Below are 18739 nucleotides of genomic sequence, written 5' to 3' on the forward strand. Positions count from 1 at the left end.
TGGCTGCTTTTTTCATGTTTCCCTCTTTCCCTATCCTCTGGTTCTTCATCAGCCTTCCATTGTCTGTCTTTCCTCCTTTGGCTGTTGAACTTGTTGAAGGTTTGGTTGAGTCCCTTCCCTGCTTGCTTTTCAGTCCTTGTGTCATAAAGTTGTGTAATCTGCCTTCCACCTTAACCACGACTGAATGATTTTTCATGAGGCATTGCCGACCTAATGTCATCTTCAGCCCTCATTTTCCTGTATTTCTTACTAGTGTTTTGACCTTCTTAACAAGTCCTTTTTGAAGTGCTTTCTTCCTTGGATGCCATAACACTGCTTTTCTGGTGCTCCTCTAATCGTTTCAGTTCTTTTCCTACCTTCTTTAGTCATTCTTCCTAAAACTTGGGATGTGTCAGCAGCCCCCTGCTTCTGTCTTGCTTTCGTATCTCTATCTTGGGTTTGGTCGCTTTTGGCAGCAGCCCGTGGTCAGAAGCTGCCCTCTGAGCCCTCCGCGAGCCCCCTCAGACTGTGCTGGCTGCCTGGGCCACTCCCGTCCTCCTCCTCCCCCTTCAGACTTACATGTCAGAAAGTCAGGGCATTGTCTCCTGACTCACTGATTTCCACCTGACTTTGTGTTGTGATTCCTCCAGATGATGTCTACATTTTCTCAAATACAACGTGGATAATTAAACAGACCTGTTATTCTCTTACCTACCCCATATCCTGTTTGAAGTAATCATACATCATTCAAAAAATATTTCTTAATAGTTTTTTTGTTGTTTCGTATCATAAAGGTAGTACATGTAGAAAAAAAATTTTTTTTAATGTGGAAAATTTCCAGAAGATGAGTAGAAGAAAATCTACCTGTAATCCTGCACATAGTCACTGGGGACATTTTGATAAGTTACATTTTGGTCCTTAGAAGCGTCTAATATTAAACATTGATTTGGCAGACACTGAGCTTACATCATACAGATGCTCTTACAGAGATGGCACAGTGCATGCACTATTTCTTTTTAATCTTGTTTTTTCCTTTTGATTTCTTTTTCAGAGCCTAGTAAAAAGTAGGGCTCTATTATACATTCATAGAACTTATAATTTAAAATTTTAAATCCCGAGATTTTGCAGTAATAATAAACAGTTGGAATTAGAAGTTGTCTTTTTTGGTCTGAATTGATTGGATTTTGCAGTGCATGATCTCCAATGTCGGGATGCATTGTGACTACTCTTTAAATGACTTTACACCTTCACTCACTTTATTTACTTGCTTTCTGCTTGTTTTAAATTAGGGTATATTCTTTTCTCCAAAGTAAAATGAAAATTTCCACTTTTGAAGATGTGATATTTTCAAATTAGATAAACTCTGGGTATATTTGTTTCCTGCATAGATAAATGTTTTTATAATCTTAAAATATGACCAGTAGTAATTTGTGAAATGTATTTTAACAGGTAAACAACGTAGACTTCACAAATATCATAAGAGAAGAAGCTGTCCTTTTTCTGCTTGACCTGCCAAAAGGAGAAGAAGTGACCATACTGGCTCAGAAGAAGAAGGATGGTGAGATACCGTCAGAATATTGAGAAAATAAACCTGGAGAAGTTTGAGGACTTAAATAGGAATTTTAATTTTAATGTTTTTAATAAATCAAAGTTAAGTGATAAATGACTTTGTTAATCTCGCAGATTTTGTTTATTTTGTCATTTAGGGGCACACAGTCTTACACTGTGCTCGTTAGCACAGCACAGTAATAGGACCAGCCAAGCTTTCTGGCGTTCTATTGAAGTAGAGTGCCATCTGCATGGGAAAATCCTATAGTATACTCCACACAAAAGTGCATGTGGGCAGCTTCTGAATTTTGTATTCATGTTTTCTAAGCAATATACTCTGATGTTTGTTAGCATTAATGCAAGGGAATGCCTGATTTTCTCTGTGATTAAGCAGATACATTTTCATTTAGAACAGGGTTTCTCAAGCTTGTCACTGTTGATGTTTTGAGCCAAATAATTCTTTGTTGTAAAGGCTGTCCCGTGTGTTTTAGGCTGTTTAAAAGCATCCTTCCCTCTGCTCACTAAGTGTCCGTAGCACACACACTCTCCTTTCAACACGCAGTTGCAGCTATCAAAAATGTCTCCATGTATGCCAGCTCTTCCCTGGGGGGAACGGAATTGCCCTCATTCGAGAACCACTCATTTAGAAAATGGGACATAGATGAGGTTTGCAGGGGCTGCAGCGAAATTAAGTTAGATGATTTAAATAGAAAGCATGTGTGGCTTTGGACAAGTTGCTTGATCTGTATCTGCAGTAGTTTCCTCATTTGTGAAATGGAAGTGCTAAGAGTTCCCATTTCGTGAGATAATGATGATGTCCACAAGACAGAATACTTAGTAATTAGTAAGGAGCCACCGTTTGTTGGAAACTGTTGTTTTTGTTATTGATATTATCAGTAGAATCTTCACATAATGTATTCTCTTCAGATTAATATCTTTTCCCACTAGTTATTGATAATTTTTTGTTTTGATTCCTTTTAGTTTATCGTCGCATCGTAGAATCAGATGTAGGAGATTCTTTCTATATTAGAACCCATTTTGAATATGAAAAGGAATCTCCCTATGGACTTAGTTTTAACAAAGGAGAGGTGTTCCGTGTTGTGGATACTTTGTACAACGGAAAACTGGGCTCTTGGCTTGCTATTCGAATTGGCAAAAATCATAAGGAGGTAGAACGAGGCATCATCCCTAATAAGAACAGGTATGAATGTTTGGATACTTCTTACAGAACAGATTAAGGAAATGATGACAAGATTTCAGTCCCACTGGGAAGTTTTGGTAACGTAAAGAATTAATTTTCACTGTATTTACCATATCTAAAACTGACTTAGTTGTATAAACTCCTTTATTTTAGTTTAACCATTAAGATTTAAACTGCGTGTGAAGTTCTATCCAGTGTTTTGACATTTTGTTTCACTATAAGTCTTTCTCCATTTTGTTTTTAAAATACCCTAATTTTTATTTTTGTCTTTTCTCGTCCAGAGCTGAGCAGTTAGCCAGTGTACAGTACACACTTCCAAAGACGGCAGGAGGAGACCGCGCCGACTTCTGGAGATTCCGAGGTCTGCGTAGCTCCAAGAGAAATCTGCGCAAGAGCAGAGAAGATTTGTCAGCTCAGCCGGTTCAGACAAAGTTCCCAGCATATGAGAGAGTTGTTCTTCGAGAAGGTAGTCTGTTTTCTACAGATGAACCTAATACCTTTTAATGTCAGTTTGCCTGAGAAAGAAGAAGTATAAACTGTGCTATTTTTCATTTGAATCTCCCCAGCTGGATTTCTGAGGCCTGTAACCATCTTTGGACCAATAGCTGATGTTGCCAGAGAAAAGCTGGCCAGAGAAGAACCAGATATTTATCAGATTGCAAGTAAGTAGTCTCCATACGGACTTCAGATGAGATTGAGCATGTTTCTTTACTAATTACTTCTCTAAAGGGTGGGTCTGATCCATTCACTTAATAGAAATAACACTTTTTGTAAGTGAACATTTGCAATTGACCCCATGAGGGAAACCTGAGTGACTGTGTCTGTCCTCTGCCAGTTCCCTTTCATAAGAAAAAGAATCACCACTTATGAGAATCTCTTAGCACACAGTCTTGTTTAATCCTGACAGTATCCCATGGGGCGGGTGTCAGAATGTCCAGCTGAAGCTGGGCAAGCTGAGCTGTAGGGTGGTTGTGATGGAGACCACCGCCCCGCCTCTTTAGTTGGGGTGTCATGATGACACCCAGCTAATGAGTCACACACTTGGCTCTGAACCCAGCTCTTTCTGGCTCCAGCCCAGTGCTTTCAGTCATTAAGCAAACAAATACTCAGATATGTCAGAAGAGTAATAAAAGCATGATTCATGCTATTGCTTATTGCAGACATATAGTAGGTTAGTATAAAATATAAATATTGAGGAAGTAGTGCTTTAAATGCCTTACAGATTTTGCTTTGCAGATTCTTTCATTGTTTCATTATTTTAGCTATTACGGTAGTTTAAATACACAGACTTAGATATGATCACTTAGGCTTGCTTTAAGTTATTTGTATAGTCTGTTTTAAATTTATATTTTACTAATACAAAGGGTGCAGAAATCTGTCCATATTTTGTTTGCTCTGTCTGTCCATATTATGCTTTGCTTTTGTTCCGCAAAGGATTTAAATACTCAAGAATATAGCGCTTTCCATATATATGCTGAATTTCTTAGACTGAATTACCAAAGATAGGAAGGAATGACCCAAGACATGAGCACTCCTGGCTGCTGCTGTGTAACTATGGCTGCTTCCAGAGGGTTGTGCAGCTGTTGTTCCTGCTGGCACTATAAACTCCCAAGTGCTGATTTAATATTATATATATTGCTTTTCATTTGGTTGCTGGTGAAGTTGAATGAGGATATTTTCTGAAACTCAGAAGATTTGCAGACAAATGATAGTAAAATTTGAGCAATTTAGAAAATGTTCATTTCTGATTCATCACTCAGTTTGTTAGTCTTTTCAGAAGAGATCTTTTTTCGTCATTGCTTATAGATAACATTTTGCCTGAAGAAGTTGATGTGTATAGATACCACCTATAACCAAACTTAGGGCTTTTAAATTTAGGAAAAGCAAGTGTGAAGACTTAGAAAGCTCTGTCTTAAGGACTAATTGGTTGATTAATTGGGTTTACTCTACAACCACACTCTTACGAAAGGGATTCAGATCGCTTAGTTATGTATCCTCTTTGAATCTAACGAGAGTTTTTTGAGTTTAGAGACTAGTAGCATTTTCTCCACCCAGAATCTCCCAGTTGATCTCCCTCCGTCATTCTCCTGTGTCCACCAGATTGGAGATTGGCCCTGCTGTCTCATGATGGCCTTGTTCTCCCAGATCATCCCCTTGTCCCTCAGCCTGACCTCTGAACTTCCATGTCTCTGTCTTTGTCTGATCTGAACAACCAGAGCTCTAACTTCTGAACTTTCCTGTGACGAGAGTCTCAGACATCGCTGTGCCTTTTCGGTGAAAGCCTTCATGTCAGCAGACCTCTGAGACGTGCCTTGGCGTGTTCTGCGCCAGGAGGCACGCCCAAGCTACCTTGGCGTGTTCTGCGCCAGGAGGGAGGCACAGGTTGCCTGTGTGAAAGCACAGGCTGTGTCATAGTCACAAGTTACAGCCTTCTCTGCTCCTAAGTCCCCTTCTGCTGATGGGAAAAGAGGTCCCTAACCCAGGACTCCCCAGCCAGTCTGCTGTAGTTGTTGCTGCTGAGTGTGGGCCTGCCCAGGTATTGAGCAGCCGTCTGCGGCCGGGCGGGCCCTGCTGAGGGGAGGCCTCCTCAGGGTATCTGTGTGCCATACAGACAGAACCACTGCTACTCACATGCCACAACGTGAAAAAGGTTTGCAGACAGTGCCATGCTAGGCCACACTGGAGCAAAAGAAAAAGGGAAATCCCTATATACATGTTTTTATATATATATTATATATATATTTTTAATGGCTGCTTTTTCCAGAACATGAAAATAGTTGGAAAATTTTTGAAAACATGCATATTAAAACTGATATTATTTTAAATTTAAATATTTTATTTAGACCAAACACATAATTTCTAATTTTACCTTCCTGGTTTTAATGGAAGCAAATTTATCAATATTATTTTGTAAATCTACATTTTCTTAAAGCTTACTTTCAGTTGAGAGAATTGCCATATTTGGCTGTTTCTCTTGACCAAGTGACAGTCCTAAATAATATTTGCTCACATTCCACTTAATGATTCTTTTCTTTTAAATAATTAATTAATTAATTAATTAGTCAGGCTGCATCAGGTTTTAGTTGCATCACTCGAGCTTTTCGTTGTGGCATGCTGGCTTGTCTCTAGTTGTGGCATGCAGGCTCTAGAGCACGCAGGCTTAGTTGCCCCGTGGCATGTGGGAACTTAGTTGCCCAACCTGGGATTGAACCCACATCCCCTACATTGCAGGGTGGATTCTTAACCACTGGACCACCAGGGAAGTCCCTCCACTTACTGATTCTATTTAAAATGTTCATTTTGAAGTATTTATTTTGCTTTTGTGAACATATTGCATCCAAATATTATTGGACTTCTGAGGTTTGGGGGCACCCCCTTGAATTTTGCACCGGGGTGAGTGGCCCACTTGCCTTTTTTAAAAAAAAAATTATTTATTTACTTACTTACCTACCTACCTACTTATTCATTTAGCTGTGCTGGGTCTTAGTTGTGGCATGCAGAATCTTCATTGTGACATGTAGGATCTTTATGGGGCATGTGGGCTCTTAGTTGCGTCATGCATGTGGGATCTAGTTCCCTGACCAGGGATTGAACCTGGGCCCCCCGCATCAAGAGCACAGAGTCTTAGCCACTGGACCACCAGGGAAGTTCTCCCCCTTGCCGTCTGATCCCAGCAGTGTTGGAAGCATTGATGTAACCCCAGGGTTCTCAGCCAGGGTGGGTCTGCCCCAGAGACGACATTTGGCCACAGTTCTGTTTGTCGCCGTGGGAGCAAAAGGGAGGTGGGGGGCTGCTACTGACATCCAGTGGGTGGAGGCCAGAAATGCTGCTCAATAGGCCGTGGTGCACGGGAAGTCCCCATAACTACACGTCATGGAGCCCAGTGTGTCATTATGCCCAGCAGTTGAGAAACTGACCTAACCAGTGGAAATTTGGTGTTTTGTTTTTGTCCTGACTGCATGACTAGAAAGTGAACCTCGAGATGCTGGAACTGACCAACGGAGCTCTGGCATTATTCGCCTTCATACAATAAAGCAAATAATAGATCAAGTAAGTTATTAGAAATTGACCCGTTTCATTGTAAGCTGTGAATTTTGTGTTTCTCAGTGGGATGGGTTTGGTTAAACTGAAAGTAGACGGTAGTTTTTCTAGTTATTACTGGTATACCGTAAGTAAATTACGGAGACATTATAATAATCACTTTCAATGGAACAGTAGTACGTGCCTGAAAAGACGAGCTTTCATTACCACAAAAGAGTATACAGTGTTCACGTATGTTGATAGACTTGATATCGCATCAGGACAATTCAGGTTGCACTTTGATATTTATATGTTAGGAATGTGTTACTACTCACAAGGCCATGTCAGGAACATTAAATTGTTACACTTATTTTCACTCTCTGCTTGCAAGTATTTGGGCTATCTTAAAAGTGAGCTAGTTAAAACTTCTTTTTAAATTGGACTAGAAATTATATTGCATTAACTTCTGAGTACACTTTTTTCTAATATGTGCTCCTGAGACATTTTGGAGCACAGTTAAACGTCCATTCCCATTGGAATGTAGTCTCAGCTGTGAGTTTCTGAAGGTGTTGCTTCTTAGTTACCGTGTCTTGCGTCCTTGTTTATTTTTTTCTTGTGTCTTCAGGATAAACATGCTTTATTGGATGTGACACCAAATGCAGTTGATCGTCTGAATTACGCCCAGTGGTATCCAATTGTAGTGTTCCTTAACCCTGATTCTAAGCAAGGTGTGAAAACAATGAGGATGAGGTTGTGTCCAGAATCTCGGAAAAGCGCCAGGAAATTATATGAGCGGTCTCATAAACTTCGTAAAAATAATCACCATCTTTTTACAAGTGAGTATATTAAAGGCCTTTCAGCTTACAGTGTCTGTGCAACAATATTTGGGCAAAAATGTTGTGTTGTTCAAATGTTAAAACTCATATAACCTTTGCCTGTTATGCTTGCTGTTGTGTTAACGGCTGCTGTTGATTGAAAGAAATGGTTCAGTGCCAAAATAGACATTTCCAGGGGTGTGTCCTCAATACCATCTGTCAGATAACTCAGTAGTGGTGACTGAACTCTAAGCAATGGTTGAGTGAATTCTGACTTTTGCCGTGTTGTAATCATAGAACAATGTTATCTGTTTGCAGCTACAATTAATTTAAATTCAATGAATGATGGTTGGTATGGCGCATTGAAAGAAGCAATTCAGCAACAACAGAACCAGTTGGTGTGGGTTTCTGAGGGAAAGGTAAGAAATTTCCTGTTTTTAACCCATTTGATAAATTATATAATCAGAGAAGCCTTTGAGTCACCATTGTTTTCTAATTGGATCAACTTATTAAAGTAATTTGGGGCATTAGCTTTTAGGTTTTTATAATTTGTAGGGGTTATGAAAGTTGTTTTTGATAGTAGAAGATTCTGAAGTTTCTCTCCCCACTGAATTACCATTCAGTGGTATTCTCAGAGAATTCTCAGAGGGTAACTTAAAAGAGCAGGGTTGAGTTCTGACTCTGCCCCTCTCTGACTGAGGAATGACTTTGAACCTGGCTTCCGTTTCTTCCTCTGGAAACAAGGGGAATGGGTGGGCTAGATGAGTGGTCCCCAAAGTGCTGTGCTCAGCATGTGAGATCCAGGACTGGCCCTGAAAAAAAGGCACTCTGAAGGCAAGGAATGGTTGGGGACCACCGTGCTGCAAACCAAGTGCCCTGGAGCAGCACAGTACCCACCAGCGTGGTGACGGCTCTGAGAGGTCTGAAGTAAAGGACTTACTTTGCTACTTTAAGCATTTCCCTAAATCCTTACCTAAGGAATTTTTTTTCACTCAGCACCCGTTAACATTCTTAAAATATACTGAAAATGTTAGACAAAGCAATACATCCTTTTGGCTTTGAATTTTGATTTTATAAAGATTAAAATAACTACTTTCTGTTGTTAAGTCATTCTGGTCTTTTAGCAGTTCTTGATGGGAAAGTCCTGTTTATTTTGTTGGGAGAGATAATAATTTTCTCAAAGTATACAGATAAAAGAATCTTTTGTTTTAAAAATCTTTTACCTTCAGATCAACACAATATTAATATATTTTAGTTGCTAGGGAAGATTGAGAATATCTGTTCTCTTATTTTGTTTTTTGTATTTTCTTGTCGGCTTGGTTTTTGTTGTGTTTTGCCCCTGCATGGCCCCCACTTTCCTCTGCCTGGCTATGGCCCCAGGTGCTGTGGCAGTGCATGCTGCATGCTTAGGACCCCCGTGCCCCTTACCCAGAAAACACAACCTCTGCCAAGAAGAGATGTTGAAATGCTGACATCTAGAGGTAGTGTCTGCTGCTCCCACCTGTGGTCCTGTGTCAGAACCATGCCTTTTCTCCTCAGTACCACTCTGGGCGGTGGACTGTACACATGAGATCCCGAGACCACTTTGAACTGACATATCAGCCGGGGACGCTTTATAGACAGAGGGAGGTAGAATAAACTCACTACACCACTTTATACGACACACTGTTACTAATTCTTAACTCTTTGATTAAAAGGATTACCGTCCTCTCCATACTAATCTTCTATGACAACACAGTTTTCTGCCAGCAGCCTTGGTCAGGTAGAATGTGAATAGCTTTCACTGGTGATTTTTCTTTTCTTTTTTCTTTTTTTTGCGCTATCACTGGTGATTTTTGAAATAATATTAGTTTATAAATGCACAAGGTATACGTGTCTACCTATCTGAGAGGTTTTTTAAATCCACAAATCTTAATTTTCTGTGATTTCTCTGTGATACTATTCTGTGCTTCCTTTCTTTGCTTGGATTTTAAAATGAAGGTCTAGCTCTCCCACCTTTTTGTGTGAGGAAAATAGATCATCTCAATTAATTTTATTAACTTTATTAATAGGTCATTTACCATTAGAATAGATTAATGCATTTTGTAAATCAGAAAACGTGTTACAATTTAAATCAAGTTTGATTTATGCCCCCTTCCATTCAAGTGTATTTTCTCCAAATAGATTCTTAAACTAAAACCACTTCATTTCACATCGACTCTCCTGAGCTAACTACTTTGATCTGATTGCTAGGAAGAGTTCCTTTTTGCAGTTTCTGTTACAGGCTTGTATGTTCCCTATTAAACCAAGAAAAATCATCCGGAGGCTTTCTTAACATGTAAGCATATGTCATTTCTGGTTCAGAGCACTCCTGGTTCTTGCTCACTTCTGCATTTCATACCACTGCAAAAGCTGAGCAGATGAGTGAGTTGAGTTGTTCTTCCCCAGGGCCTTAAATACTTCCCTGGCTGGCTCCTGGGTTATAGTCTTCCAGACCCCGCGAGTCAGAGATCAAAGATAGCAAGGTTTCAAGCCATTGAGATTTCAGTGGGAGAGACTCTGCCGGAACATAGAGCATAGCCCTGGTGCGCTCACTCTCCAAACCGGGCAGGTGATCTGTTGAAAGCCAGAGTCACGGAAGGCTGGTCTTTCCCATTAAGGGAGGGCTCAGGGTCAGGCTGTTGCAGAGCCAGGATTGGGACTGTGGGGGAAGCACCATTCAGGCGGCTCGAGCCTTGTTTATCCTTCAGTCCATGCCATCAGAATTCTGGGTTCTGGATCCTCCAGCTCTCATGCCTCTCTGGGCACAGGGTCCAGGCAGGGTCTTCCAGGACTGCTGTGTGTAATAGGGGTACTAGCTTCAAATTCGTATCCATGACAGCCTGTTGACTGCAGCACTGTACTTCCCTTCCCCTCAGATACTTCTGTTCTCTCTGGTCTGCTCAGAAGATAATCAGTGCAGACTGAAGGCTAACTCAGCTCCTAATGGTCTGTAAAAGAGAGTCATAACTGCATTTCCCTCTCTGCATCCGTCTGTGAAGAATAATTTTTAAAAGCTCTTAGTTTAATTAGGCAACCGGCACTTAGATGATGCTTTTCCGTTGTGTTTTATAAAGCTCTAGGGCCAAATACCAACTTTTTTAAGAAGTTGTTTTCTTAATATATAGATTTTATATATACATAAGCTCTTGTTCAGCTTGAACTGTGGCGTTTATTTTCCTGGTTTTTCTCACGTGCGCTGTTCTGTCAGTCGCTGTGTCTTTGTTTCTGTGAGCTTGGTCTGGCAGCATTCTCCCTCTTCACCCTTCTCTGGGCTGACAAGCTAGTGACTGACTAGGTTTCAAAGTCAGAGTGGGGCCAGGGATCCTTCGCTGTCTTCTGGGGCTTTGTCACGGCCGGGCCAGCCGACCTTCCGCTCATCCAAGCCCTTCAGATCTCAAAGGATGCTCTGTGTGTCTGCATGTGTGCTTGTACTATCTTCTTGACCTTTCCTCACCAGAAGTTTCAAGAAACAGATGTGATTTCTCCAAAGAAAAGTATCCTTTTCAGTCTCCCTTGTAAAATAAAGGCCATCTCTTAAAGAACTACTGAATAAAATTTTAATTTACTTCTATTTGACCCAGGCGGATGGTGCTACAAGTGATGACCTTGATTTGCATGATGATCGTCTGTCCTACCTGTCAGCCCCAGGTAGTGAATACTCAATGTATAGCACGGACAGTAGACATACTTCTGACTATGAAGATACAGATACAGAAGGCGGGGCCTACACTGATCAAGAACTAGATGAGACTCTTAATGATGAGGTGGGGACTCCCCCGGAGTCTGCCATTACACGGTCCTCTGAGCCTGTCAGAGAGGACTCCTCTGGAATGCATCATGACCACCAGACATATCCTCCTTACTCACCACAAGCGCAGCCACAGCCAGTTCATAGAATAGACTCCCCTGGACTTAAGACAGCCTCTCAACAGGTAAGCAGCAAGCATTCAACGTTTTGCAGTTAGAGGTGCATTGTTAAAGTCTAGGATATGGTGATTGAATTAAAAAATATATTGTCCTTTCTCCAGATTAAGAATTAATCTTTAATTTCAACTTGAGAATACCAAGGACTTAATTCTAAACTTTGTGTGTTTATCTTAGATAGCAGTATACTGAAATTTAAAAAATTCAGGACATGAGGTCATAGTTTTGTTATTTAGCACACTTAAAATGTATGTCTATCAACCACTATAAATGGAAGTGGGAAGTTAGCAGTAAACAGAAACACTATATTTAAAATATTTTAAACACTTCACAGAAAGCAGAAGCCTCATCTCCAGGCCCTTACCTTTCGCCTGAAACAAACCCAGCATCATCAACCTCTGCTGTTAATCCTAATGTAAACTTAACTAATGTCAGACTGGAGGAGCCCACCCCAGCTCCTTTCACCTCTGACTCACCACAAGCTGATTCTTTAAGAGCACCACGCACTGAGGCAGCTCACATAATGCTAAGAGGTCAAGAGCCATCATTGTCGTCGCATGTAGATCCAGCAAAGGTACCTGTGCTGCAGTGTTGCGCTAATCTGTTGCTCTCCATCAGTCTAGCACATGATCATGTTTGCTTTGCCCTTTAAGTGTTCCTTTTGCTTTTTACTGTGGGCTTATGCACCGTAGTGTTTTCAAATCAGTACAGATCATTTCGGTTCTATAATTTGCATGGCTTCCAGTGATATACTGATTATTTTAAAATAGGCCTTTTAATTGGGATTGGTACTTAATATTTTTATTATTTTTTAATGTTTGGCTTTCAGAATCTTCCAGAATTTCTTTCTTTCTCTCTTTATTTTTTTAAACATCTTTATTGGAGTATAATTGCTTTACAATGTTGTATTAGTTTCTGCTGTATAACAAAGTGAATCAGCTATATGTATATATATATATCCCCATATCCCCTCCCTCTTGCGTCTCCCTCCCACCCTCCCTATTCCACCCCTCTAGGTGGTCAGATAGTTCAGACCCATTTTAAACTTCTTTATGTTTTGTAAATTTTGTTGTCCATAAATTTTCTTTTTGATTTTATTTTCAGTGTCCAAATCAAGTGGAATCAACAGTTCAGTGCATTTAATTTGCTACTAAACTTAATAATTAAAAAGTTAAAATATCTTTAACTCACTTTTCATTTAGTATGCTGAAAAGTAAAAGCCCCTACTTGCATTGTAAATTTTGAGCTTTCACTTAAACTGGCTTTCTCCACTAATCTGTTTCTGTCCTGGTAATAAATGGTAGAACATGCCATTTTTACATATTAAATCATAGTTTGTCTCTTAAAATAGACTAGAATTTGAAACAAGCCTGTGTCCTTAACACGTGAATTTTTTATACAGGTATATAGGAAGGATCCCTATCCTGAGGAAGTGATGAGACAGAACCATGTTTTGAAGCAGCCAGCTGTTGCTCACCCAGGGCAGAGGCTAGACAAGGAGCCCAGTCTGAGCTATGAGCCGCAGCCCCCATACGCAGAGAGACAGGCCAGCAGGGACGTGGAGCAGCCTGCCTACAGATACGACTCCTCAAACTACGCAGACCAGTTTCCTCGAAACTATGACCATCGTCTGCGCTATGACGACCGCATCCCTGCGTATGAGGAGCAGTGGTCCTATTATGATGACAAACAGCCGTACCAGCCCCGGCCTTCTTTTGATAATCAGCATCCGCGAGACCTGGACTCCAGACAGCATCCCGAGGAGTCCTCAGAACGAGGGTATTTCCCACGTTTTGAGGAGCCAACCCCTCTGTCCTATGAAAGCCGACCGCGCTACGACCCGCCACTCAGGACCTCCACCCTGCGGCACGAAGAGCAGCTCGCTCCTGGGTTTGACGTGCACGGGAGGTACAGGCCAGACGCGCAGCCCTACTCCTCCACAGGCCCCAAGGCGTCTGAGCCTAAGCAGTATTTTGACCAGTACTCACGGAGTTATGAGCAGGTCCCGCCCCAAGGCTTCACCTCCAAAGCAGGCCCGGGCCACTACGAGCCTCTCCACGGTGCTGCCCTTGTCCCGCCTCAGCACAAGCCGGAAGTGCCGCCCGCAAGTACCAAACCACTGCCTCCACCTCCAGCTCTGGTCGAGGAAGAGGAAGACCCAGCGATGAAGCCACAGTCAGTGCTCACCAGAGTGAAAATGTTTGAAAACAAAAGGTCTGCATCAGTGGAGAACAAGAAGGACGAAAACCATAACTCTGGTTTCAAGGTAAATACGTGACTGTGTCTCCTGCCTCACGTTCAGAGCACATTCAGTGACTGTTGTGCGTAACGCTTCATAATGTTCCCTCCCCCCTTCAACGAAGACTGTTTTCTCATGATCTCTCCCTGAGGCTCGTGTGTCTTATTTTTCTGCAGCCTCCAGAGGTCACGTCTAAACCTGCAGGTGCTCCCGTCCTGGGTCCTAAAGCCCCTGCTCAGAATCAGCTCATTGAACACGACAGAACACTGCACAGGTGGGTGCTTTGCGGGCTTGTGGCCTACAACTGACTGGGAGTGTGGCCCTCTTACTAGAGAGGAGGCGGGGAAGGCAGAGGTCTCCCTTGTCCTTAGGTGAACTCCTCCAGCTTTTGCAGTTAAAACAGTGGTCCTAGAAGGAAAAGTAAACAGCTTTATTTATTATACCTTCTGTAACACATCTTTGTTATTCTTTCAGTTAACAAATCTTTCGAACACATATTTCTCTAGCAAATGGCTAAAGTACAGTTTTTAAAGCCCTGATAACTTTTGGACTGTGTTTTTTAGTTTAATAAGTGCTTTTGGACGTGCAAACTGTTAGTTTTTAGGGGTGAGGAAACAGATAGCTATGAGATAACTAAACTTAATCCTTTAGAAAGCGCCAGGAGGGATGAAGCTGAGGCTGACAGGAGTTGCTGGGAGAGGAACCCGCCAGCTGTGCTCTTAGCTGTGGCCTGATTTGGCTGCTGCTAAGTTGACGGGCTGCATCTGAATACAGTTCTTTGGCCTAATATGTTTCATTCGCTTATATTTGTGCTTGTAATAAAGAGGAACTACTGTCTAACATGTACATTTTCCTCTGATTTTAATGTCTATTGCTCTTCATGAAAATGTAAACTACTGTGATGTCTCCTTTAGCTGGGATCACTAGCAAATAAGCTCTTCTACACAGAGTAGACATGTAATAACTGAAAGCTTAGCCCCCCTTCTTGGTGTGAAACGTATTTAAGTTTATCCGTTTTTGATGCAGAGTTTCTGAAATTTGCTAACTAGGGCCTATGTAACAGTACCTTAATTTGCTGATAATGTACTTTCTTCCCCATGTGCTTCCTGTGTCCTCTGGAACTTTGGACATGTCGAGCTCTTTCCTTATGTGAGGATCATTTATTGATCCTGCTGTAAAGTTCTTCAGCTCTCGGTTTTTATTGTTGCTGACGAGGATGGTGCATGTACTTGAGGAAGCCCTCCACTGTCTGCCTTACTTTTCTTTTTCTGATGAGCTGCTTCTAACCAGGTCACTATCAAGCTCAGTAGATAGGTTGTGTTTAGGTACGACTCATGGGCCAGGAGAGTGTTGCCATTGAGTATAATGTGTGAGGACACGGGACTGGGAATGTCCACCTTGACTGCTGCACTGCTCAGCCAGATCCTGAGTAATCACAGCAGTCAGTGGAAGGTCAAGGTGAAACTTATGTATTCCATTTTATTTGTCAAATTAACTTCTCAAAAGTTGTTCCATTTATCATTCATCATCAGGATCCCCGAACCGCAAAAACCTCAAATGAAGCCGCCTGAAGACATTGTTCGGTCAAATCATTATGATCCTGAGGAAGATGAAGAATACTATCGAAAACAGCTCTCCTACTTTGATCGAAGAAGTTTTGAGAGCAAGCCTTCTGCACATGTCCCTGCCAGCCACCTCTCAGAGCCCGCCAAGCCGGTTCATTCTCAGAGTCAGCCACAGTTTTCTAGTTACTCTTCCAAGTGAGTTATTTTGTTTAAGACTTACCTTTTAAAAATAAGATGAAACATAAAGTGGAGTTAATCACACAAAGTTCAGTGTGTGTGTGTGTGTGTGTGTGTGTGTGTGTGTGTGTGTGTGTGTGTGTGTGTGTTGTGTGTGTGTGTGTGTGTGTGTGTTGTTTTGTTTTGTTTTTTTGGCCTTGCTGCATAGCATGCGAGATTTTAGTTCCCTGACCAGGGATCAAACCCTTGCCCCTGCAGTGGAAGTGCAGAGTCCTAACCACTGGACTGCCAGGGAAGTCCTAAGTTCAGTATATTTTGAAGGAAAATAGTTAGCTAGCTATGTGATACATGACTGCTGTAGGCTCTTAGCATTTCAGCAGTGTGTGTGCTATCTAGCTCTGGGATGTGTGTTTTTTGTTCTTAAACTCTAGTGTCAGATATGTAAATTTTTTGCATTAAAAAATATGTTAAAATCAAAGGATTTTGAAATCAAAGCGTTTTGAGGTAAGAGAGGGTAAACGGTTAAGACCCTGATTTTTAAGAGTCTCTCCCTTCTGTGCAGCACACGTTCTCATCCTTCTTTTCTGTTTGTTTTTTAAATATAAAAGTAGGGTTAGGGCTTCCGTGGTGGCGCAGTGGTTGAGTGCACCTGCCGATGCAGGGGACCACGGGTTCATGCCCCGGTCCGGGAAGATCCCACATGCCGCGGAGCGGCTGGGCCCTTGAGCCATGGCCGCTGAGCCTGCGCGTCCGGAGCCTGTGCTCCGCAACGGGAGAGGCCACAACAGTGAGAGGCCCGCGTACCAAAAAAATAAAAAAAATAAAAAACAGTAGGGTTATGTTAGGGAGTGACACTGGGGGACGATACTAAAGAGTTTAAAAAAATTTTTTTTCCAAGTCAAGAAAAAACTTGTCTTTTATTATTGTTTGAGCTTGAGGGGACTTTAGAGATTTCTGGTTCAGCTGTAAACATGAGGAACCCAGGCTCCAGCGAGGGGCCGTGACAGGGGCAGAGCTAGGACTGAGCCCCAAGTTCCTGCTATCTTTTTCCTGTCTGTGCTGCTCCCTTCTGTTTGCTTGTCTACTGGGTTTTTTGTTTTTCTTTCTTGTGTGTTTTGTTGGGGTACAAACTACAAACCCACATGTGCCCGTGTGAGTTCGTATCCCATTCTGGTTCTGCCACTGGTTGAACCCTGACTGATGGTGAATTTGGTTCTGAGAGTGGAGTATAAACACACACAGGCACAGGTGGGTTCATACTTGAGCAGAACAGGCCCACAAGAATGGAAATAGATGTGGATTTATTACAAGGGATTCATTTACACAGTTGTGGGGCCAGGCTGAGCAAGTCCTAAGTCTGCAGGACAGGAAGGGAAATGCCTAGTGGTCTCGGAGCTCAGGGAAGCCGTTAAGTCCTCTTGAGAAGGGCCCATCTAGATAATCTCCCTGGGGATACCCGTATTAGTGTTTGAGTGAATAACTAGGACTGTAGTTCTGCATAGCCAAGATGAGACATTAAAAAGCAACCACAAATCACTTTTGTGCCTAAGTTTAAAAGCATGCAGATTTTTACTGAATTAGATGCTTCGGACTGTCTGAACATATCATTTGTCACTTACTGATCAGTGAAAATTCTTTTAGAATATACTTTAAAACCTCTAATATTAAAAGCCTACTTAAAAAAATTAATTTATTTATGGCTGTATTGGGTCATCGTTGCTGTGCGCGAGCTCTCGCTAGTTGCGGCGAGCGTGGTGTACTCTTTGTTGCGGTGCGCTGGCTTCTCTTGTTGCGGAGCACAGGCTCTAGGTGCGCGGGCTCAGTAGTTGTGGATTGCAGGGTCCAGAGCACAGGCTCAGTAGTTGTGGTGCACGGGCTTAGTTGCTCCGTGGCATGTGGGCTCTTCCTGGACCAGGGCTCGGACCCGTGTCCCCTGCATTTGCAGGCGGATTCTTAACCACTGCGCCACCAGGGACGTCCCTAAAAACCTACTTTCAATTACCACTTGCCTTCTAAGACATCATTTAAAGTGAAGATTTAAAACCTTTCCCACTGTTATCCATTTAAATCTTTGTCTACGGAAGAAAGCAGTTTATGAGAAACACAGCTGCGAACTGTGAGTGGTGCAGTGCGGGCTCTGTTTGAAGCAGACAGTCTTGCACGAGTGTTGTGAGCCTCCCCTAACACAAGCCTAGAGAGGTGCCCAGTGCATCTGGAGAGAGTCCGGACCAGGACGAGCCGGGCATGGAGCCTGAGGAGCTCACCTTCTGTGAGATGGAAGGGCGTCACCACTTTTACTGAAGCCGTTTAAACATATTCATTCCTCTCAGCAGGGAGTCCAGTTTAAAGAGAGATTTTATTTATCCTTTTACATACTTGGTAAATAGAATATAGCCTTAACAGGATACATTTAGGTCTAAAAAGTAAATTAAAAGTTTTGCTAGGGAATCAGATGACAAGGTATTTTTGGTTTTGTGTGAATCTTGTTCTCTAGAGAGAAGACTCAATAATATATCTATGACGTATAGCTTTCAGACATGGTTTAGAACACTGCCGAGCACTTGGCGGTGGAGGGGCTCAGTCATTCCACGTGGAGTGACCAAGGCTCAGCACAGGCCCCGGCGCGCTCCCCCTCATGTCCACAGCCCTGGGAGGAACCAGTGTTTGCTGGGCAGAGGTCCCACAAGAAAAGAGATCACGTCTGTCTCTGTAGATTCACTGCGGACTCGGTTTGATATTACTGTTTACTGTTGGTAGTGTTATGGGGTGAGAAAGTCTAACTTGAGATGGATACTAGGATGCCTTTCCTTCCTTTGTATATGAAAGTAATGCTGCATTTTCCCATATAATAAGGTTTTTTTAAAAAAATAATTTTTGGCTGCGTTGGGTCTTCCTTGCTGCCATGCGGGCTTTCTCTGTTTGCGGCGAGTGGGGGCTACTCCTTGTTACGGTGCGTGGGCTTCTCATTGCGGTCTTGTTGCAGAGCATGGGCTCCAGGTGCGTGGGCTTCAGTGGTTCTGGCTCGCGGGCTCTAGAGCACAGGCTCAGTCATTGTGGCTCACAGGCTTAGTTGCTCTGCGGCATGTGGGATCTTCCCGGACCAGGGCTCGAACCCATGTCCCCTGCATTGGCAGGCAGATTCTTAACCACTGCACCACCAGGGAAGTCCTCCCATATAGGTTTTTAATGGTTAGAGAGTTAGAAAGGAGACTCAAGTGTCCTAGAAGATGACTCAGCAGGGAGGTGGTTC

The 18739-nt window shown here is 42.3% G+C and overlaps 1 protein-coding gene and 1 non-coding gene across 2 annotated transcripts in view; one reads left to right on the top strand and one right to left on the bottom strand.

The window, feature by feature from the left end:
* The window catches only part of TJP1 (tight junction protein 1), a 116470-nt gene that overhangs the window by 85188 nt on the left and 12543 nt on the right, over positions 1-18739 (top strand). The window contains exons 13-24 of the mRNA XM_007450273.1: positions 1429-1537; positions 2509-2728; positions 3010-3194; positions 3295-3390; positions 6696-6778; positions 7374-7584; positions 7882-7982; positions 11166-11516; positions 11843-12082; positions 12911-13774; positions 13924-14021; positions 15280-15507. Of these exons, the coding sequence (XP_007450335.1) occupies positions 1429-1537; positions 2509-2728; positions 3010-3194; positions 3295-3390; positions 6696-6778; positions 7374-7584; positions 7882-7982; positions 11166-11516; positions 11843-12082; positions 12911-13774; positions 13924-14021; positions 15280-15507 (2786 nt within the window). The remainder of the gene's footprint in view (positions 1-1428; positions 1538-2508; positions 2729-3009; positions 3195-3294; positions 3391-6695; positions 6779-7373; positions 7585-7881; positions 7983-11165; positions 11517-11842; positions 12083-12910; positions 13775-13923; positions 14022-15279; positions 15508-18739) is intronic.
* TRNAK-CUU (transfer RNA lysine (anticodon CUU)) lies at positions 6302-6374 on the bottom strand. The gene has a single exon. It is a non-coding gene; the product is annotated as a tRNA-Lys (tRNA).

The sequence above is a fragment of the Lipotes vexillifer genome, unplaced genomic scaffold, assembly GCF_000442215.2.
Source record: "Lipotes vexillifer unplaced genomic scaffold, Lipotes_vexillifer_v1.1 scaffold688, whole genome shotgun sequence".
Taxonomy (NCBI): domain Eukaryota; kingdom Metazoa; phylum Chordata; class Mammalia; order Artiodactyla; family Lipotidae; genus Lipotes; species Lipotes vexillifer.